Raw genomic sequence first — 19,244 nt, forward strand, 5'->3', positions numbered from 1 at the left:
TGACGTGTCTTTAACCCGGAATTCAGCGCTGGAATATCCAAGCTGTGAACACTCAACACAAACAGAATAAACACATACATGTAAGTCATTCATATTTCATGTAAACATATAACTGCGTTCATGATGTGATTAAACGTTTATAGATTGGCTGCATTAGTTGAGTTATTTCTGATCAAATGATCTGCTGTTACTATAAACGGATACTGTGGTAAGTGATGTTTTTCACGCGATGGCAGTAACCTCACTGGGTCTTATTTGTAGTCTGTGTGTTTCAGCAAGATGGTGACAGACGTGCAGCTGGCGATATTTGCCAACATGTTGGGGGTGTCACTCTTCTTACTGGTGGTTTTGTATCACTATGTTGCTGTTAACAACCCCAAGAAACTGGAGTGATGCTCTGTGTGGAGAGAACAGAGGTACACACACACACACACACACACACACACACACACACACACACACACACGAGTGTGTCTAATACAGTTATAACTCATATATTTGTTTGTTTCACTCTCAGGTTGTGTACAGGGACCAGACAAACATCAGAGAATGATGGGGATGATTCAGCCTGTAAATTTACGTTTTGTATGCACATTATGGTAATAAACATGTGAAATTGTAATGTGTTTGTGTGCTTTCTTGATAATAACAAGGTCGACATCCTTTTCATAAATATGTCTTTATATTTATTGCTGTTGAAATGTACAGATTTCACTGAACAGTCTTTTTCAATCAAATATTCAAAGCTTTGAAATCAACCATGACTTGATCACAATGTATAAAGAAGACGCATCTCCTCTGTGTCGGTATTTTAAACTGAAATTGGTCCGTTAAGAGTTCTTATAAGCAGCACCACAATACATACATTTACAATTCATAAAAAATTACAATACAAGCATTGAAGTCCCACTTCAAACCGCAAGTTCACATATTAGACACTAACAGATTGACTATAATTAGATACAAAGATTGGTTATAGATCAGGTCAGTTAACAAAGCACTTTCTGTTCATGACACGACACTGAAGAGAAGTGAAAGACCTTCAATCCAGCACAGACTGTGAGTGTAGATGTTGATTGTGTAAGCAGATCCGTCTTAGGTCTGCAATGATCTGTGGAAATGAAAAACACTGACAGCACTTCAATTCATCCTTCACCTTAATAACAGGACGTTCTAGATCACATGACACACATATGATGTCTGCTTGTGTCTCATCTGTTTGTGTGTGTTTGTTTGCTGGTGTCTCCAGATCTCTGATCTCTACAAGCAGAATTCTTCAATAGTGCTTTAGTGGCTAGACGCAGAGAAGAAGCATCTTTCCCAGACACACCTAACAGACAACACACACATTACAAAAGTGTGATTTTATTGTTTTAAAATGCACACGAATCGTCCGTGCATCACTCACCACAACAAAAACATACGGGGTTAAAGCTGTTAATAGAGACTCTGACCTGCCAGGTGTTTTTTGATTCCAGGTTTGATTAGTTTCCACACTTTCAGGGCGGGTGTCTCGAGACCGCCAGTCATAGGGGGGGCCGTGCTGCGTACCGGGATGCGACTGGGTCGTGGTTTCAGCTCACATCTGTCACAGGTCAGAGACATGAACTTGACCGTTCTGCTAATACCTGTTATGGAATCAGTGCATGCACTGCTTTTTTCATTATTACCTGCTGTACTCTATAGATGAGGTCATAAGGTCCTGATGTTGTTCCTGGAAAGAGTGTAAGAACAATTTTAACATCTATCAAAGCATCTCTCTCCTCACAGCTGTGACACAGATCTACCTGTGCTGTGATTGGCTTCTTCTGTTGGAACGCCTTGACACCCTGCACAGGAAAGTCTTTACTCTGATCCACTAGGCAGCTGTTTCCTAGGCAACAACACAGACAGAGAGAATGATTAGGTCATAAAACATCACAGAGAAATGCAGCACGAACAGCACAAACGCCATGGTAACAATGAAAAGATCCGGTAACTATAGCAACACAGAGAGAGCGCATGCCAGTCTGCAGTGACTTCAAGCAGGACTGTGTGTCTTATCATATTTTGTTCTTTTAATTTGTTTTTGCAGAAGTTAAACGGGTATGATGTTAAACTAGTGGTGTATAATGAAACACAAATATAAATGTTCTTAAGAAGGATTTTTGTGTTGATTTCTGGTAAATATATATATATATATATATATATATATATATATATATATCAACACAATCGTTTACAAAAAAAGAAAAAAACTTTCTTAACATTTTTGAAGGATAAACTTCACCACACATTTTATTAAATGAATGCTTCATACTTCACATGGTTTTGCTTTTCACTTGTTACATGTTTTTTCACAGGACAAACATTGAGAAAAAGGAGTCTAAAGGAAGTGATGTCACAGGAAATCAGCCCACACACAGAAAGGTCAAGTGTAGGGTCAAAAAGACGGGCTAAGTTGAAACAGAAGAATGTTTATTAGAGGAAAGATCAAACAGATGAGTGAAGATGAAACTCTTCTAGCAGCTCATGTCATACAAGACACAGATAACACACAGGATCATATGATGCTTCACATGCTATTGCCTCTTTCTGCATTTACTGCGATGAACGTAAAACATGCAGTGGGATATAAACACATTGCAAGATAAAGATATGAACTTCACAAATACACAGAAGATTAAAGTCAAAGCAGCAAACACAGCAACACAAACACTCACACCAACTCGACACTGAGAAACTAGAGACACGAACATGAGCACAATGGCGCTGCTCACACATGATATATTTACATACAGTGTATTCTAATACTGATAAAAAAAGTCTGTCTGGATCATAAGTGATATTCTCATTGTGATCTGTGATGTGCTTTTTTGTTGTGTGCTGAAGGAATTGTGGGATGCCAGCAGCTCTATGTGCATCTAAACACACACACAGACAGAAATATCTGACTGCTGTGAAAAACGCATGATAATGCTCCTATATATCTATATATATTTTGCTAATGAAAGGTCACATGGTCAGACTCAAACCCAAACTGTGATGTGTGACATCATTCATTAATTCTAGATGGAAACACACATGCAGTTGCTACAGACCTGTCTGTGTTGCCATGGTTACTTATACATCCACTGACAAGCTCATGTACAACACAATCAACAATAAAAGTGCAGCATGACCTTTTAAAACATGTTTCTGTGAGATTCATCATCATTGGCATGTTTAACTCCTAATATGAATGTCAAATGTAAGGCCTCGCTCATAAAGATTTCATCATAAATAATCAAATCTCTTCCTCTCGTTTGCTACATGGAAGAAGATTCCTCCGCTCAGGGTGTAAAACCGTACACACTAAAACACACACACGGATGGCCCATCACTCGGGTGCGGGCCCCGGAGCCGTCCTGCTGTCGCTCAGGTACACCTGCAGGGGGGGCAGTTTGGAGAGCAGGCCGGGGCGGGGCATGACCTGTAGAGAGGGCAGAATCTGAGCCAGACTGGGCGGCTGCAGCGAGTACAGACCTGACACACTGATGGAGCAGGGACCCGAAGAGGACGGGGACGAGGAAGAGGAGGAGGGTGAGAGAGGGGGGTGTGCGGGGGGTGGCTGACGGAGGGAAAGGCGCTGGTGCTGGGGACGTCTCTTTTCTTGAGCTTTGCACTCTACAACGGGACACAAAACAGCTGGACGTGATCTATGCACTATCATGACATTTTACTCACACATAAGAGTTTTAATGTGACTCGCTCACCTCTGACGGGTCCCAGGGTCCCGTGAGGAGCGCGCTGTGAGCCAGGAGGACCGCTGCAGCCGAATGTGAAGCTCGGTGAGGTCTTGAGCTGAGGAGACGTCTGCCGGTTTCCTGTGACATTTGCGTTACTGCGCGAGCGGTTAAGGGAGTTTTCTGAAGCCGAGCTGCTCAACCTTCACACACACACAGAGAAATGATTCACACCCTCACACTGAAATGGACGGTTCAGAAACAGATGGCGGTGGTCTTACGCTGCTTTGGGTGGGATGGTGTTCTTGGTGTTCCTGCGGTTGCCGGCGGCGAGACCCTTGCTGTTCCTCACCTGTTTAAGGATAGATGCCCGCAGGTTCACCAGACTGCTGTGTTCTGACAGAACCAACCGCGGCCACGGGTTACACTGCGCCATGTCCAGCGCTGCTATGGCAACCGCTCGCCCCACCTGAAAACACGCATGATGCGCATGTGAGCGTGAGTCAGTTCATACAGACGTTGTCGTGTGCATGCGCTGACGTACCTGTTCGTACAACTCAGGTGTGTATTTGGGAGGGAAGGCGGGCGGTGGAGGGGGTGTGGCTCGCCCGTTGTCGTGACAGGCAGGTGGGATGGTGTTGACCGAGCGGCCCGTGTTATAATTGCACTCCAGTGTGTAACTAAACATAAGAAACACGTAGATTGGAATACACACATCACTGCAGTTTAATGTTGTGTGATCATAGCGTGTGCGGGTTGGTACCTGTGGACCAGTCCGATGCTTTTGTGAATGGCCACACGCCCGCTGCCTTCTTTTGATTGGCCGTCACGTTTGTCTCGTGTGTACATGTTCTTCTCGGAGAAATTACAGCCGAGGAAGTCAAAATGAGCGCAGTTGAGTGAGATGAGCTTCGGATACAACATGTTCTCCACCTGTGGAGCAGAAGAAGAGGAAACTATAATAAACACATTTTGATTTGTTGTTTTTTATTTGAAATATACACATGATGATTAAAGAAGATGGCAGTAAGCGCACACACACACCTGCTGATTCTCATCCGTCAGGTTGTTGCCGTACATGAAGCATCCTCTCTTGGAGGCGTGGCCGTGCAGGTCTATGTAATAAGCCACTCCGCTCTCATGGGGCGGGATCTGCTCAGAGGGGGCGGGGATCGAGACAGCAGGTGCTTCGTCTCTGCACAACATTGATTCGTTCTCATCACAGGGCCCTGCCTCCAGCTCGACTCCACCCTTCTCCCAGCTCTCCTCCAACTGCATGGGGATCTCTGACAGGTCCAGCGTGGGCCCGTCGCCCCGCTCCGCCTCGTTTCGGAGGTTGAGACAGTGCTCTGGTTCAGAGGGTGTGGTCAGAGGAGAGGTGGTGTTGGATTGGTTGGAGGTTTTGAGGGTGGTGGGAGCGCAGTTGCTCATACGGTTGTGAATGTGGTGGTAGAGCAGGAGAGATTTGGCACCGTAAATGGAGGGATGCAGATCTGGACTGGGATTCACATACTGTCTGTTCAGATTCACACCGCGCGAGTCCGTCCTATTAACACAAACGACATTTGACCTCTCAGAAATACTGCAACCAAATCTGATTATTTGACTTTGAAAAGGAATATATATTTTTTTCCATAAGATATATTCACAAAACACAATAAAAGAAGTGACGATAAAGTGAAATAAGCTCATAAACATGCGACCTCTGACCTGTAGTGACCCCTGACGACCCCGTCGGGGTTCAGCATGGGAATGAGTTTAAAGACGAACATCCGGCGGAGCATCTGAGCACGTGGATCATCATGACTTGTGATGAAGTTCAGAAAACCATTGAAAACAAAACTCGACGGCGTCTCACCTGGATGAACCCTACTGCTCAGAACAAACACCTGCACACACACCACAAGACCAATAACAGTGACATTTAAAAAAAGTCTGCCAACAGTGTCTGATCTATTCTAATTTCTCCTCTGAACATTGAAGTCATTAGATTTTACGCTGATGTCTGGTACCCGTTTGCCGGTGAAGCGGTGAGGTCGTGGGGCGCTGAGGTCCGGGAACAGTCTGTCCAGCCGTGGTTCTCTCTCCTCCAGCAGCCCGTGACACGATGAGACTGTGATGAGATCGACTCTGTGTCCATCCAGAGAGTGACACAACAGCTCTCTGTGGTAGTACATGCTGTCTACTGGACTATAAACACACAAACATACAGAGAGAATATGAGCCCTGGGTGTGTGTTCTTGTGTGTGTGTGTGTGTACCTGCAGTGTGTGTGTGTGTGTGTGTGTGTGTGTGTACCTGCAGTGTCCCAGTGCGCGTGTGTGTGTGTGTGTGTGTGTGTGTGTGTGTGTGTGTGTGCGTACCTGCAGTGTCCCAGTGCGTGTGTGTGTGTGTGTGTGCGTACCTGCAGGGTCCCAGTGTGTGTGTGTTGCTGAGGAACTTCTGGTCGAGTTGGAGCAACATATCCTGACACTCGGTGTATGAGAATGGATAACAGAAGGAAAAATATGTTGTGACCGCCCGAACGTCCAGCAGATGATGAACAAAGGACAAGATGAACTGACTGTCTGACACCTGCACACACAGAAGGTGTAAAATCTAAAGGAGCTTGTAATAATGTGATAAAAAAAGCCAGATATTCTTACATTTACATTTAGGCATTTGGCAGATGCTTTTATCCAAAGCGACTTACATGGCATTATCCTATACATTTATACACAGGTATCTGCAATCCCCTGGGATCCAACACACAACCTTGCGTTGTTAACACAATGCTCTTACCACTGAGATACAGGAAAGCTTAAGAACTTCTTAGACAAAGCAGAAAAAGCAGCATATTCTAAAATGATTTCAATGAAAAGACAAGAGGAAAGATATGATCTGAAACACAGGCCCATCAGAGAGGAAAGAGTTTGGTGAGTGTTCTACCTCAAACGTTGGTCTCTCTCGGACCCTCTCCCAGCGTGTTTTGACAGGCAGTGAGCGGACGAGTGGAGTCATGCCCTGAGAGTAAAGTTTACTCTGTTTATTCATATTCATTACATTAACCTTCAGCAGTTTCCCCGGTAACATCCCTCTTACACTGAAGTAGAACCACGACCTAAACAAACACACAACGACACTCACATCAGAGACATTTAGATGATTTGTTAAAACAATATTGACGGGTGAAGTTTGTACCGGTTGCCATTTTCAAACTCTGTATTGGCGCAGTCCGGTTTGGTCCAGACGTTGAACTCATAGTCCGGTTGTGTCTGCACTGAAGCATTGGTTGGTCTGCTGCTCTCGCCGTCTGGTTCTGATCGATCCACTCTCTCCACACGGGCCAGATTCCCAGAGTCAAAGTGGGAACTGAACACGATGTTTCCAAAGCAGAACTCCATGACGGGAATCAAGCTGATGCAGTTTATTCAGTGATCTTCACCACACACACAAACATGATGTCACAGACACTGTAAATGTGGAGAGAAAGAGAACTGGTTAGATTACAGGTCAGATGAGACACACGCTTAGCAGAGTCATGGAAACTTCATCTGTGACCTCTGAACCTTCCTTGACCTTGACACAATGAATTCAAAATGATCATCACTCCTTGAATCATTTCTGTGAATTTGCACACACTGGACACACACTTAAATAAATTAAATACATACGGACCAGTGTGTCTGTGTTTGTGTAATAGAGACACAAATAAAATCTTTTAAAACAGTACTAAAGGTTTATCACCAAAGAAATGTTGATAATAAATAAACAATTCCCGTTTTTTGGAATTCATCATTTTCGCGAAACTGGTTAAAAATTATTTTAAGATTTTTTTTACAATTTACATTGAGTCATTTAGCAGATGCTTTTATCCACAGCGACATACAGAGAGTTCAGGGAGCAATAAGCGACATGTCATAAAAGAGCAAAAATACAAAGTTCCAGAACAATACCTGTTGAGAGAAGAGAGAAGGTTAGTGTACATACATTTATCTGTGAGGTATTCACACAAGAGAAGAGTTTGAAGTAGTTTTTTGAAGGTTGTGAGAGATGTGGTTGACCAGACAGCATTAGGAAGAATGTTCCACCAGGAAGGAGTTGTGAAGAAGAATGAGAGGGAAAATGATTTAGTGCCCTTATGAGAAGACATTACAAGACGCCACTCGTTTGCTGAACGCAGGGTTCTTCATGTGTAGGAGTGTAGACGGGGGTGAAGGTTCTTCATGTGTAGGAGTGTAGTAGGGTGTGAAGATTCTTCAAAAGGTTCTTGATGGGGTGTAGGAGTGTAGTAGGGTGTGAAAGTATGTCGGTGCAGATCCAGTGATAGTATGCAAACATCCGTGACTTGAATCTGATCCGGGCTTCAACCATTAGCCAGTGGAGAGAGATGGGAAGGAGTGTCACATGGAAGACGAGGCGTGCTGCTGCTTCATTCTGAAAGTTTTAGGCCATGATGTATTTGCAAATGGGCAAATTTGGCCTGGAATTTGTTATGACCACAGAGAGTCAAAACGTCTCGTCCAAAAGACGCTTATAATCAAAGGGACACCTGTGGAGAGGGTGAGCAGCTACAAGTACCTCGGTATAAACAAAAAGACCATCTGCGACAGCTGAGGAAATTCAGGGTTTCACCAACAATCCTGAAATCTTTCTATTCAGGAGCCATAGAAAGTGTGTTAACTCATCTCAGTGTGAGCGCGTCTCAGGGTCTGCTCGACCACCCGGCAGGACATCTACATCAAAAGCTGCAAAGATCTGATCAAAAGACTTCCACCTCCCGGGTTACTGTCCCAGGTAAGCACTTCCGTAGCCTGTGGCCTAAAGGAGAAGCTTTTTCCACGCGCCATCAGTCTCTTAACATCATGTGACATCACTTGTCTTCTTTTAAGAACATTCAACATCTGATATAGTGACTTTGCACATGGCACTTACTACTCTTTTTTGTTGTTGTTGGTAACTGATCTAACAGTTTGTGTAAAGATTTACATTTATCATAGAACATATATATTTAACTTGATATTATTTATTTTCTGTCTTTGGAGCTGACCTGACCTACATTTCACTGCTGGTTGTATACTCTCTATATAACTGTGTGTGTGACAAATACAAATCTTGAATTAAGTTACCATAGTAAACGAGTAATCATGCAACAAGAATGTCACGGTGATGTCACCTGATTCATTCCATCAATATACCATTGTTATGTTGTAAGTGACATTATGAGATTCAATGATGTAAAGAAGACCTCCTTCGTGTTTTATTGCTCAATAAATCACACATACAAGCTAAAGACTGAAATTCGTACAATTCGTTGAAGCTGCTAGTGTGGTTAGCATTCGCTAGCTCCCATTTAATATCAAAAAGCGGAAATTATGTCAAGCTTAACGCTTCAGATGCGTGCAGCACATCGAAAATATGTCAATAAAACCATAAATATATTTGTCATCGTTGAGTTTGAAAGAAATACCTGTTTTATTATTATTCCTCTTCAGCGATCACTAGGCGACTCTTTAAACACAAACAAACCCCTCCCTCATCAGCAGCCCGACCCATAGCAAAAGCGCACAGCACGCTGATTGGACTGCAGCAGAGTCGCTCAGCCCACTGATTGGGCTGCACAACATGGCGACGCACTGGGGTTGGATGGTTTGATTCCAAGGACGCAGTAAACCGGAAACTGTGTTATAAAATACTTAAACGCTTTAATTTGTTGTTTTTTATGTGCAGTTATGTTTTACCATTCTAGAATGGTTTGATTAAACTGCATTGCGTTCATAAAAAATGTAAAAGCAGTGAAAAGCATTGGAGGATGCGGGCATCGATCCCGCTACCTCTCGCATGCTAAGCGAGCGCTCTACCATCTGAGCTAATCCCCCACTGCTATCACAGATGCCACACAACCGTTATGAAGATTCCGAGACTTTTAAAAGGCAAATAACCGAGAATGTGTTACTGCCATCGCACCGCGTCACTTTACTTTTTATCATGCGCGTATTTACTGTAATGTAGCGAGTTGACACGGCGATTCTAAGCCTTTTACAAGAGACCGGGTCTCACAGCGCAACTTTTCGAAAACGCCGCCATTTTTGTATCCAGGAAGTTTCTGAAAACGATGACCTCACACGCATGCGTAGTGAGACGTCACTTCTATACGTCGACCAAAATAACTGCATTTAAATGTGCCAAGGCGCGTCCTGTTTCTTTACACAACATCTCCATCCAATGGCCTGTCGTGCAGACTACACTGCTTTTATCGTTTTCCTCCATCCGTGGAAATGCGGACCGATATTAACAACGCTGTCAGGTGTACGTGAAACTTTTCAAAAAAAGCAAAGGAATAACTGTTCCGTTTTTCGCCGTGTAAAAATGTACTCTGAATGTGCAAAACTCCACAACGTCCAGAAGGTCGGCCTCTAAATGATAAAATGTGCATGTTTGTGTAAAAAAAAGAGCCATGTGTAACGTTACATGTACATTTAGTTGTGTATTATCAAGAGTTATCTTGTTAAAGGCTGCAGGAGGATGATTTGTCATCTAATTGTGGCGATGGCATACGGTGAAAGGAAATTAACCAAAGCATGAGCCGACTACGCCACCCCGGATAGGGCCAGGGACCCAAAATTAAGTAAATCACCAAAAGCTCACAGGTTCGTTATTGGCTGAGACAGGTAGCAGACAAAAGGGAAGCTGGTAAACAATTTATTTCACACACACAATCTAAAATACAAAATCACATTTAATTAAAGTCGTTAAAAGAAACAGGCCATCATCTTCGTACAAAGCATACACACACTTAAAACGTCCAACCCAGAATTGGGGAAAGTCGTCCGATTGATCCGACAACCGTTGTGCTCACTCACGTCACCACACGCCAAATGTTTCTATATTGTGGACACTACAAACAAGTCAACCACAGCACCACATACAGAGGATCTCGACCGCGACTAATTCCCCCTAATTCTGGAACGAAAAGAAAATTAATAAACTCAATCCAAAATCACTTACACAAAACAAATTAAACCAAATCACTTAAACAAAACAAATTAAACCAAATCACTTAAACAAAACAAATTAAACCAAATCACTTAAGCAAAACGAAGTAAACAAAATCACTTAAACAAAACCAAATCACTTAGGCAAAACGAAGTAAACAAAATCACTTAAACAAAACGAATTAAACAAAATAAATTTTAAACAAAACGAATTAAACAAAATAAATTTTTTAAAAAAAACGAATTAAACAAAATCAATTTAAACAAAACAAGTTACGCCCAAAATGACATCGAGAATAATAGCTAGTCCGGTAATCACCAGTCCTCCGAGAAAGAGAGCCAAATGTCGTGCCTATAGACACGCAGAACGCGGTATCGAAGCACGTCGACAGACACTAAATGGTTATTATACCTGGAAATAACTGCCAGCTAAATGGGAATAGTCCTCCACACCAACCGGGACAAAGACGCTGTCCCAGGCACGGCAACGAGTGAAAGAGCAAAAAGGGAAATAAACACGACTCTACGGACTGTCCACTTCGGTCCGGAACAGTCAGCTTCATGCATCCGCTACGCAGTGAAATGAAAGTGGAAGGTAAATTAAGCGTCGCACTAAAAGTAACGGGTCTGGAAACAACCCGGTTCAGGAATCCGCTAGGCAGTCAGGTAGGAGAAACGGTAAGTTGGACGAATCAGTACGAACAATAGTGACACTGTCTATCTCGGAAAACACTCCAGTTCAAGCAGTCATTATACATGCAGGTACGATAACGCTACTCCATACGGGAGAATCACAGCCCCAAATAGCGCCGGTATCAGCCTGCGAACTGGCGTCGGTTCAGCCTGCTGCAACACCTCCAACACCCAAAGTCACTGCAAAAATATAACAAGAAAATGAATTTACCGGGAAAATACATTCCCACAACCCTATACGTGAAAATGAGTAACACACCTGCAGCTAATGACCGGTAATGCACCACGCACTTGACGCGGACTTCACTAATGGCTCTCGAAAATACATGGCCATTCACAAATGCCCGCAGTACTCCTCAACCACACTGTAATTTAAATGCATCTCCATTTACCCTGTTTGACATTAAATATCAACACTTTAACTGCCACTGGTAGCTCTTACCTCTTGGACGTGTAGCCCAACCCACCGGAAATAAAGGTACTCCCGGAAGCCCTATAGGACACACCTGTGTGACATGCCAATCCTATCTACCTTTATACCCCCGGACCGTACCATTTCCTCAAACATAGGTGGATCAGGCAATCGCATCACCACATAATGTTAACTGAAATAAAACCGCAGAACTGAATAGAATTGTCTGATTTATTTATAAACCATTTACAAAGTAACAAATCAGCTCATCAGATAGAACACACACCTGTTTTAAATGATACATTGAATTTTAATATCACACGGTCACCATGGCAACCCTGTAATTCTGAGTCCAGAACTGATTCTCTGACACAACGCTTGTAAACACAGAGCAGACTGCAGCTTGAATAAGAACTCAAGAGTTGATCTATGAGACAGCAACAAAATCAAGTGAATCACATCGAGGGAATCAGATTCAGTGTTCAGTAAACAGCAGCAGTAGTCATCATCATCATCATCATCATCATCTGTCTTTATACTACTACACATACGATCTTCAGTTTGGTGTGTGTGTGTGTGTGTGTGTGTTATATAACACGCCTCTTCTCGTTTCGCTGTGGTTTGACAACTTCGTATAAAATTAACATGTGACAAAACATCTGCATAAAAGCCGAAACTGTCCGTACAACAGATATAAAACCTCATGCACATTGAGAAAATAATAAAAAAGCAGACAGAAGGTGGATGGGTCTGTTCGAAGTGTGCGTGTATCAGGCCCGGGACAGCAGCTCCTGCGCTCGGCTCTTCACCGCAGATGTGGCATCCTGCAGGTAAATCCAGGTGATGTTTGTGAAAGTCTTCAGGTGATCTTGTAAGCAGTGAAGGGTCACCTCGCCGCTACAAAGAAATGAAAACTCTTTACACAACGACACAAAACTTTCATTTTCCCAGAGCATCTGTGATATCCGAACTGTTGTGGTGTAAATGTGTGAAGTACTGACTTGCAGGAGTCCTGTAAGCTCTTCCATGCGTGCTGTAATGCTGTAGACAGATACTGCAGCGACGGGACGATAAACTGCTGATGAATGTACAGCAACAGCTCTTTCACATATTCTATAAACTGAAACACACTGTCTGGAGTGTTGGCGATGATCTGAGGGAAGAACGCACGCACATGAACACAATACAATCACATCAATACGTTCATTTAAGCTGCGTGTGACTCTCACCCATTCGATGAGCAGCGGCACGTTCTCCCGCAGCCACGTTAAAAGCTCAGAGCTCTTCTGTGCAATGAAGACGACAGCAATCTTTATCTTCTCCTGTCCATCCTCCAGTAGCGGCCCTACTGCCTCCACAGCGCGAGAGTAATAATACGGCATGTTCTCCACCATCCAACTACAGACACACACACGTCAGGTCCCAACAACAGATGATCTGCTGCATGTGTAGGGTGGAAAGAGTTTCTTACCCGACACCCTGCTGACCGTAGAGAGAGACTTTACTCCAAGCCTGCTGGGACACGGCTGTGACCCCTGACCTCTCCAGGTACAGAGCTGTTGTGGAGTCTGCGAATGACCCCTGTGTTCTGATGTCATGTGCGACGAAGCCCACAACAAACACCAACATCATCATCAACACGCGCCACCACGGGAAACCGCGACCACGCATCTTTACCTGCAGAGACTGGAGAGAGAGAGAAGAAATGACAGCTTGTTCAGACATTAAGCTTAAAAAAAATGAGATCATAGAGTGGGTGGGGCCACCAGCGCGTCTCACCTGACAGAGCGAGTTACAGTCCCGGATCTCTGATGTCTTTGTGCTTGTCTGAAGCTCTTCGTTCGTCACTCTGAAGGACTGAATCGTATCCTGAAGTTTTTTTCTCATCTACACACCAAAAACAAACCAAACCACAGATGAGCAGAGGAAGATAATCTGATGTCACTCTCGTGTGTACGAGACGGTTTCTTACCTTCGGTGAAAGTGTTTTCCACGACTTCAACAGATGATCCAACAACAAACTGAACAAAGAGGACAGACGTGTTAGACATCAAGCTGAAATATTTAGAGGAAATCTGTGAGGGTGATGATGTGAAAGGTTAAAGGTCACCTGGACTGGGGCAGATGTTTGGTGTATAACTGCCTCCACACACTCAAACTCTGGCCGTCTACAGTCAGACACTCTAACAGACTGTTGAGAAGCTGTAGTACACACACACAAACACATTAACACACCCTCTCATCATCATCATCATCATCATGATGTGTGTGTGTGCAGGAAACCTCGGCCTTCATGGCATCGGGGCAGTTTGGCGTAGCTCGGGACAGGAACGAGGGGAAATACGTGTGAAGAGTCGATTCGGGTTTTGCTCCGAACGCCAGAACCTTCAGCCGCGGGTACAGTCGACACAACTGCTCCTGAAGACTGCACATAGAAATCAAAGTCACACAAACAAAGCATTTCATCCGAGTCTGGACATAACCGACCGAATGTTACCTTGGAGACAGAGCGTTTTTGGGCATGTAAGCGAAGTCCAGAAGAGGAAAGAATTCCTTTGGTCCGATGATCCCGAATCCTTTAGTCAGGTTGGCATGAAGACTGAAATGTAATGTTTAAATCATCTGAGATTTGAGAAGTTTCAAAGTATTAATATAGAGATGTTCACACACACTCTTACGTGAGGAGTCGCTCCAGATAAGCGATGGCGTATGCGGACAGTGATTTGATCCCGAGGACGGGAAGCATGATGCTCAACCAAACTAAAAACAAACAAACAATCATAAACAACTCACAAAACAAACAACCCAATATGACGTCAAAGAAAACTTTAAAAACTAAATAACAGAACAAAACGTCTGGTAGTTTGATGCCTTTTCTCTAAATCCTTTTAAAGTAAAATATAGAAGAACTGCACACAGCTTCATTCATCATCAGTTATCATGAAGAAACGAGAGTAAAGTTGATTTTTCTGTCCTGTGGGAGGATGAAACTAGACCGCTGGCATTCAGCAGAACATTTACACACGACTTCTCAACTTTATTTCTCAACTCTTTCCCCTTTCCTCTCATTTCAATCTCACGCTCTGACCTCTAATGCCCTGACTGAGGTCATAGAACCCCGCCTGTCCCAGAGCCCACATGAGGGTCAGACATTTGACCGGCCGGCTCTGATGCGACCGCAGGAGCTCCAGATGCTGTGCAGAGATCACACACAGGTCAAAGGTCACAAATCGATATTATTTATGAATGCAGGAATTGATATCTAAAGATCGAGGGACTCACATCTGTCAGGTTCAGCGTGGCTATTTTGGGTTTGTCCTGCATGAGGGCTTGAATACACATCCTGTAGCCGTGCAGAGGTTCACCTGCTGAAGCAGAGCTCAAATCATGAGAAAACATTTCACACAGGACACAAAACCACAAACCCCAGAGCGTTAGGTCTCACCTGGCTGTCTGTCCTGCTCTCTCAACATGGTGTACACACAGTGGTCAAAGAATTCTGCCAGTGAGTCTGAACATTTACTCATCAGGTTTTTAATAATGGCCTTCAACTCCTTACCAGCAAGGCAGTATGGGTAATCTGGACACGAAAACACAGACAGAATTATTTCAAACCCATTTTCTGCAAATGCAACATTCCTGCAGCTCAAACTCAGACACACACACCATGTGTGTAGCTGCTGAGCGTGGGGTCTGTGTCGGGGGCTTGGAGTTTATAATTCAAATATCCAGCCAGATCTTTCATCCAGATGGACGGATTGTCAGGAAAGAGATTCTGACTTTTCTCCAACTGCTGCTTCAACTCTACAATGTCCATCTGAAAGAAACACACACATTTACATTTAGTCATTTAGCAGATGCTTTTATCCAAAGCGACTTCCAAAGAATTCAGGCAGCAATAAGCGACATGTCATACTGTGCGGACACACACACACACAGTTTTTTTTATATTTGGCCCTTGTTTGTACGGTGTCGCTGAATTGTGAAAAACGCCTCTCAAAACACAAAAAAAAATCAAACCCAGTCAGAATTCTTTATGACAGATGAAAATATCGGAGACAGTGTGTAACTGCGATTGACATAACGTGAGGTCAGGTCCGTAGCCAGCCAGTTGAAAGGGGAGGTTCTTTTTTTTTTAAAGTGGACCTTTTTTGCAGTTTTTCTCCTCCTTTTGTATTTAATTATGAGGTTCAAATACCTTTATGCACTAATTTCTGCTGGATTAGTTTGTCTGCTGGTATCTTAACCAGCACGCTTTTTGATGTACCTAAAATATTTATTGCATTGTTGTCAAATTGCTTCCTCAAGTAACACTTTTGTCAGTCCATACACAGTTCATAAGTTTAAAGACCACACTAACAACAGAAGAGATTTAATTTACTTTACTGAAATATTAATAATAATTCCTCTCATCATAATGTCTTGACTCTCTGTCAATGCCTCTCTGTTATGTTTTATTATTATAATTACGCTACGTTTAAATGGCTATTATATTGTAGACCAGGGGTCCCCAAACTTTTTTCTGCAAGGGCCACATAATTCTCCCTGTCTTTAATGGGGGGCCGGGTCGGTTTGTAACAGAAAACTACACGGGCCGGAGGTACTACTTGAATTATTGTGGAGATTTAATTATGATTTGAAATGTATTTATTATGCCTCCTAATGGTAGAATAGTTTATTAATAGTATATAGTTTAGTGCTACTCAAATTCAAAACATTTTCTTTTGCATATTAATTAACCTTTCTCTTTCCCAACCGCTTGGCCATTTTGTCGTCTCTTTGAAATTTTCCGATGGTTCGCGCGTCAGTTCTATCGCATTGGTATGTTATGAATTTAACAAATTATTAGGCTATGTGAGTAATTTAGAGAAATTTGGGTCTGAAAGCCAATATTCTGACGCTCGCTCACGGCCCTACTAGCGCAATCTCCTGACTGGTTAACGCTGCGCAAATTTTCACCAAAGTTCAGATTTTAAACTCGCGCGAATCACGCGAACGCTCAATGCGCGTCATTCGCGTGAATCGCGCCGCAAGTAGGTCATCGCATCTTTGCATTGACTTAGATCACTCGCGCTATAAGGCATTGTTCAGAGGGCCGGTCCAAATCTGTGGGCGGACCACATTCATATATACCCCTCCCCTCGCATCATTCAGAGGCGATGCTTCTTCACGTTGCTTTGAAAAGTGTATGCGAGAACTCTCTCTGTCTGTGCACGCACATACACGCGTCCTGCAATAATAATCGTATTAATTTGAAACGGCAACCCAGAAATTTGTCACAAGCATTGATTAGACAATGATGACAATAATCACATGAAAAAAACGACTTAAATTCTGGACCTTTGGCAGTGAGGGGGGGTTCGTTCGAACCACCCGAACCTCCCCTGCCTACGGGCTTGGAGGTCGTATTTATTTTTCAACGTGCAGAAATGTCTTGTGTGTACTCACAGCTTTAACAGCCTCCTCCAGTGTTTTGTAGTGGGTCGGGCTGGAGCTTCCGCTGACAGGAGATTTCTTTGTCTGTTTCCACGCGTTGGGTTTCTTCGGCTGGGGTTCGGCGGCCGGAGGAACCTGCTCCTTATTCTGTTTCTTCGCCATCTTCTCAAAGCCGTCATAGATGGTCTCAGAGATCATGGCTGCAAAGACACAAAGAATCTGCAAAACTCCAGAGAATGACACAAGAGAAGAGAAGACAGAGGAATACTCTCAGAGAGAGAGAGAGAGAGAGAGAGAGAGAGAGAGAGAGATGGAGTCTTTCACAACTGAATGAAATAACCCACGACGGTCCTGACGACATGACGCATGGATTTTGGAACTCCTTACGTTCACGTTGAGTGAGTGTAAGATGGGTTTTGATTTAATGTCTGATTTCTTCATAAACAGCTGAACTTAAATACTAAAAACCTAACGCAACGTCTACATCTGAAAAAACAATCCAAAGATTCAGTGTGAAATATATTGAATATATAAATGTGTCCAGTTCATTCTCAGCTCATCAGAAGTTGATATCAAATAGTATCGCTATAGAACTTTTAACATGAACATATCTTGTCAGGTTCCTTCACATTTAAACGCACAGGACTAAATGTGCAGTAATACAGTCAGACGGTGTGCAGTCATTACTGATGGGTTTCTGTCTAACTGGTGATTTATGGACGAACACAATCGCATGAGATAAGTGTTGAGTTCATAGCTCAGTGTGTGTCGTGTTGTGTCGTGTTTCTCACGGCTTGTGTCGCTGAATGACAGATTGGCCTCCCTCAGCGCTTTCCTGACGGCATTCTTCTCCTGCGGTTGAGTTTTACCGCTGCTGTTATTCGCCTTTTTCCCCTTTTTCACCACCTCCCATTTGCCCGCAGCCGAGGCCATGATCACAGTCTAAAAGAAATGAATGATGATTAAGGTTTCGACAGCTTTGATCGGATCACACAAACGGGTTTAAATGCCACGTCTGATTTCTGTTAGCGCGCAGCTGCTTCGCGTTCCACCAACACGTCCACTCTGCGCTGCGTCGGCGCACTTCCGGTCAAATAAAATGTGATGTGTGGTGTTAACTTATTCCGTTGGATGTAATTTTATTGAATACTACGGTAAATATAACAACAAAATTGTTACACTCCCGACAAGTATGGGTTTTATTCAATATTCAATTAAACTTGCAACGAACATGCTTGCACCGAGGCTTTACGCTTTTAGAGCAAACCTATTTAACCAATCAGACACGCCTTGTGCGTCACGTGACTCATCGAGGTCTCTCCCAGGAAGTAGAATGGGATGGCTGTTCTTTCTCCGTTTTGAAATGTCTTTGCTCAGCTCGTTCATGCGCATGCGTTTATTTTTTAAATTATTTTTTAAATCAACAATTAAAAACTTAGACCCATGTATAAAAAGCGGATATTTATTGATAGAAACGAATAAGCATTGTTTTTAAGATTGACATAATATTCAGATTTTTCCACATATATTTAGCAACTTGTCCGGTTTTAGAAACAACAATCAAAAGCTTTTTCTGCAGTCACACTCACTAACATCAGAGTCTGTTGATTGACTCGATCGAAAATCACTGAAACACGTGTTTACTCGCACATATGTATAAAGGAAAGAAAGAATATTAATAAACCGCAGAAAGACGAGGTTAATGAGGTTAGCACGCGGCTATTTGCAGGACAGAGAAGGCGCGTGCTGGAGACGCGCACGAACAGACACACGCACTAAATAAGTAGAAACGCAGTTGTGGTATTGAATTTAAACTCCTGTTGCTGTCAGATGTCTGGTTAGCCTGTAGCATTCGTCTTGACATTATAACAGAATTTACACTGAACATTTTCTAATTATAATATAATAAATAGATATGACTACATTCATGAATCAAATGACCAGTTTCCAGGTTATCTGGAGACCAGTGACGTTACATCACGTCTCCATGGGATTAATTCTGCCTTCACGTGCTCTCGGAATTATG

The 19,244-nt window shown here is 43.1% G+C and overlaps 3 protein-coding genes across 7 annotated transcripts; 1 reads left to right on the forward strand and 2 right to left on the reverse strand.

Annotated features, from left to right (window-relative positions):
- The first annotated feature begins 14 nt into the window (after positions 1–14).
- On the forward strand, positions 15–622 carry ost4 (oligosaccharyltransferase complex subunit 4 (non-catalytic)). Of its 3 annotated transcripts, none has more exons than XM_079455395.1 (3): positions 23–80; positions 262–416; positions 518–622. In XM_079455395.1, the coding sequence occupies exon 2, from the start codon at positions 280–282 to the stop codon at positions 391–393; it is 114 nt and encodes a 37-aa protein (XP_079311521.1). In that variant the 5' UTR covers positions 23–80; positions 262–279; the 3' UTR covers positions 394–416; positions 518–622. The 3 variants fall into 3 exon arrangements, 2 of the variants coding, with proteins under 2 accessions (XP_079311521.1, XP_079311522.1); XM_079455396.1 differs by having other exon boundaries at positions 280–416; XR_013786589.1 differs by lacking the exon at positions 518–622 and having other exon boundaries at positions 15–80; positions 276–415.
- A 45-nt stretch (positions 623–667) lies between these two features.
- Positions 668–9,236, reverse strand: agbl5 (AGBL carboxypeptidase 5). The gene is made up of 16 exons (XM_079453888.1): positions 9,153–9,236; positions 6,884–7,155; positions 6,632–6,803; positions 6,108–6,277; positions 5,717–5,894; positions 5,415–5,593; positions 4,749–5,250; positions 4,468–4,637; positions 4,249–4,384; positions 3,986–4,173; positions 3,735–3,907; positions 3,505–3,645; positions 1,788–1,873; positions 1,671–1,714; positions 1,455–1,585; positions 668–1,330 (listed from the first exon to the last, which is right to left on the reverse strand). The coding sequence occupies exons 2-16, from the start codon at positions 7,084–7,086 to the stop codon at positions 1,212–1,214; spliced, it is 2,592 nt and encodes an 863-aa protein (XP_079310014.1). The 5' UTR covers positions 7,087–7,155; positions 9,153–9,236; the 3' UTR covers positions 668–1,211.
- Positions 9,237–10,368: 1,132 nt separating this feature from the next.
- tmem214 (transmembrane protein 214) lies at positions 10,369–18,519 on the reverse strand. Of its 3 annotated transcripts, none has more exons than XM_079455024.1 (16): positions 18,010–18,519; positions 17,231–17,418; positions 15,449–15,599; positions 15,228–15,362; positions 15,065–15,150; positions 14,871–14,976; positions 14,461–14,542; positions 14,280–14,381; positions 14,066–14,207; positions 13,893–13,984; positions 13,755–13,803; positions 13,562–13,669; positions 13,254–13,468; positions 13,012–13,180; positions 12,784–12,935; positions 10,369–12,679 (listed from the first exon to the last, which is right to left on the reverse strand). In XM_079455024.1, the coding sequence occupies exons 1-16, from the start codon at positions 18,149–18,151 to the stop codon at positions 12,553–12,555; spliced, it is 2,046 nt and encodes a 681-aa protein (XP_079311150.1). In that variant the 5' UTR covers positions 18,152–18,519; the 3' UTR covers positions 10,369–12,552. The 3 variants fall into 3 exon arrangements, with proteins under 3 accessions (XP_079311150.1, XP_079311151.1, XP_079311152.1); XM_079455025.1 differs by having other exon boundaries at positions 11,952–12,679; positions 15,065–15,147; positions 18,010–18,460; XM_079455026.1 differs by lacking the exon at positions 18,010–18,519 and having other exon boundaries at positions 11,952–12,679; positions 17,231–17,552.
- Positions 18,520–19,244: the final 725 nt, after the last annotated feature.

The sequence above is a fragment of the Barbatula barbatula genome (assembly GCF_947034865.1).
Source record: "Barbatula barbatula genome assembly, chromosome: 4".
NCBI lineage: Eukaryota > Metazoa > Chordata > Actinopteri > Cypriniformes > Nemacheilidae > Barbatula > Barbatula barbatula.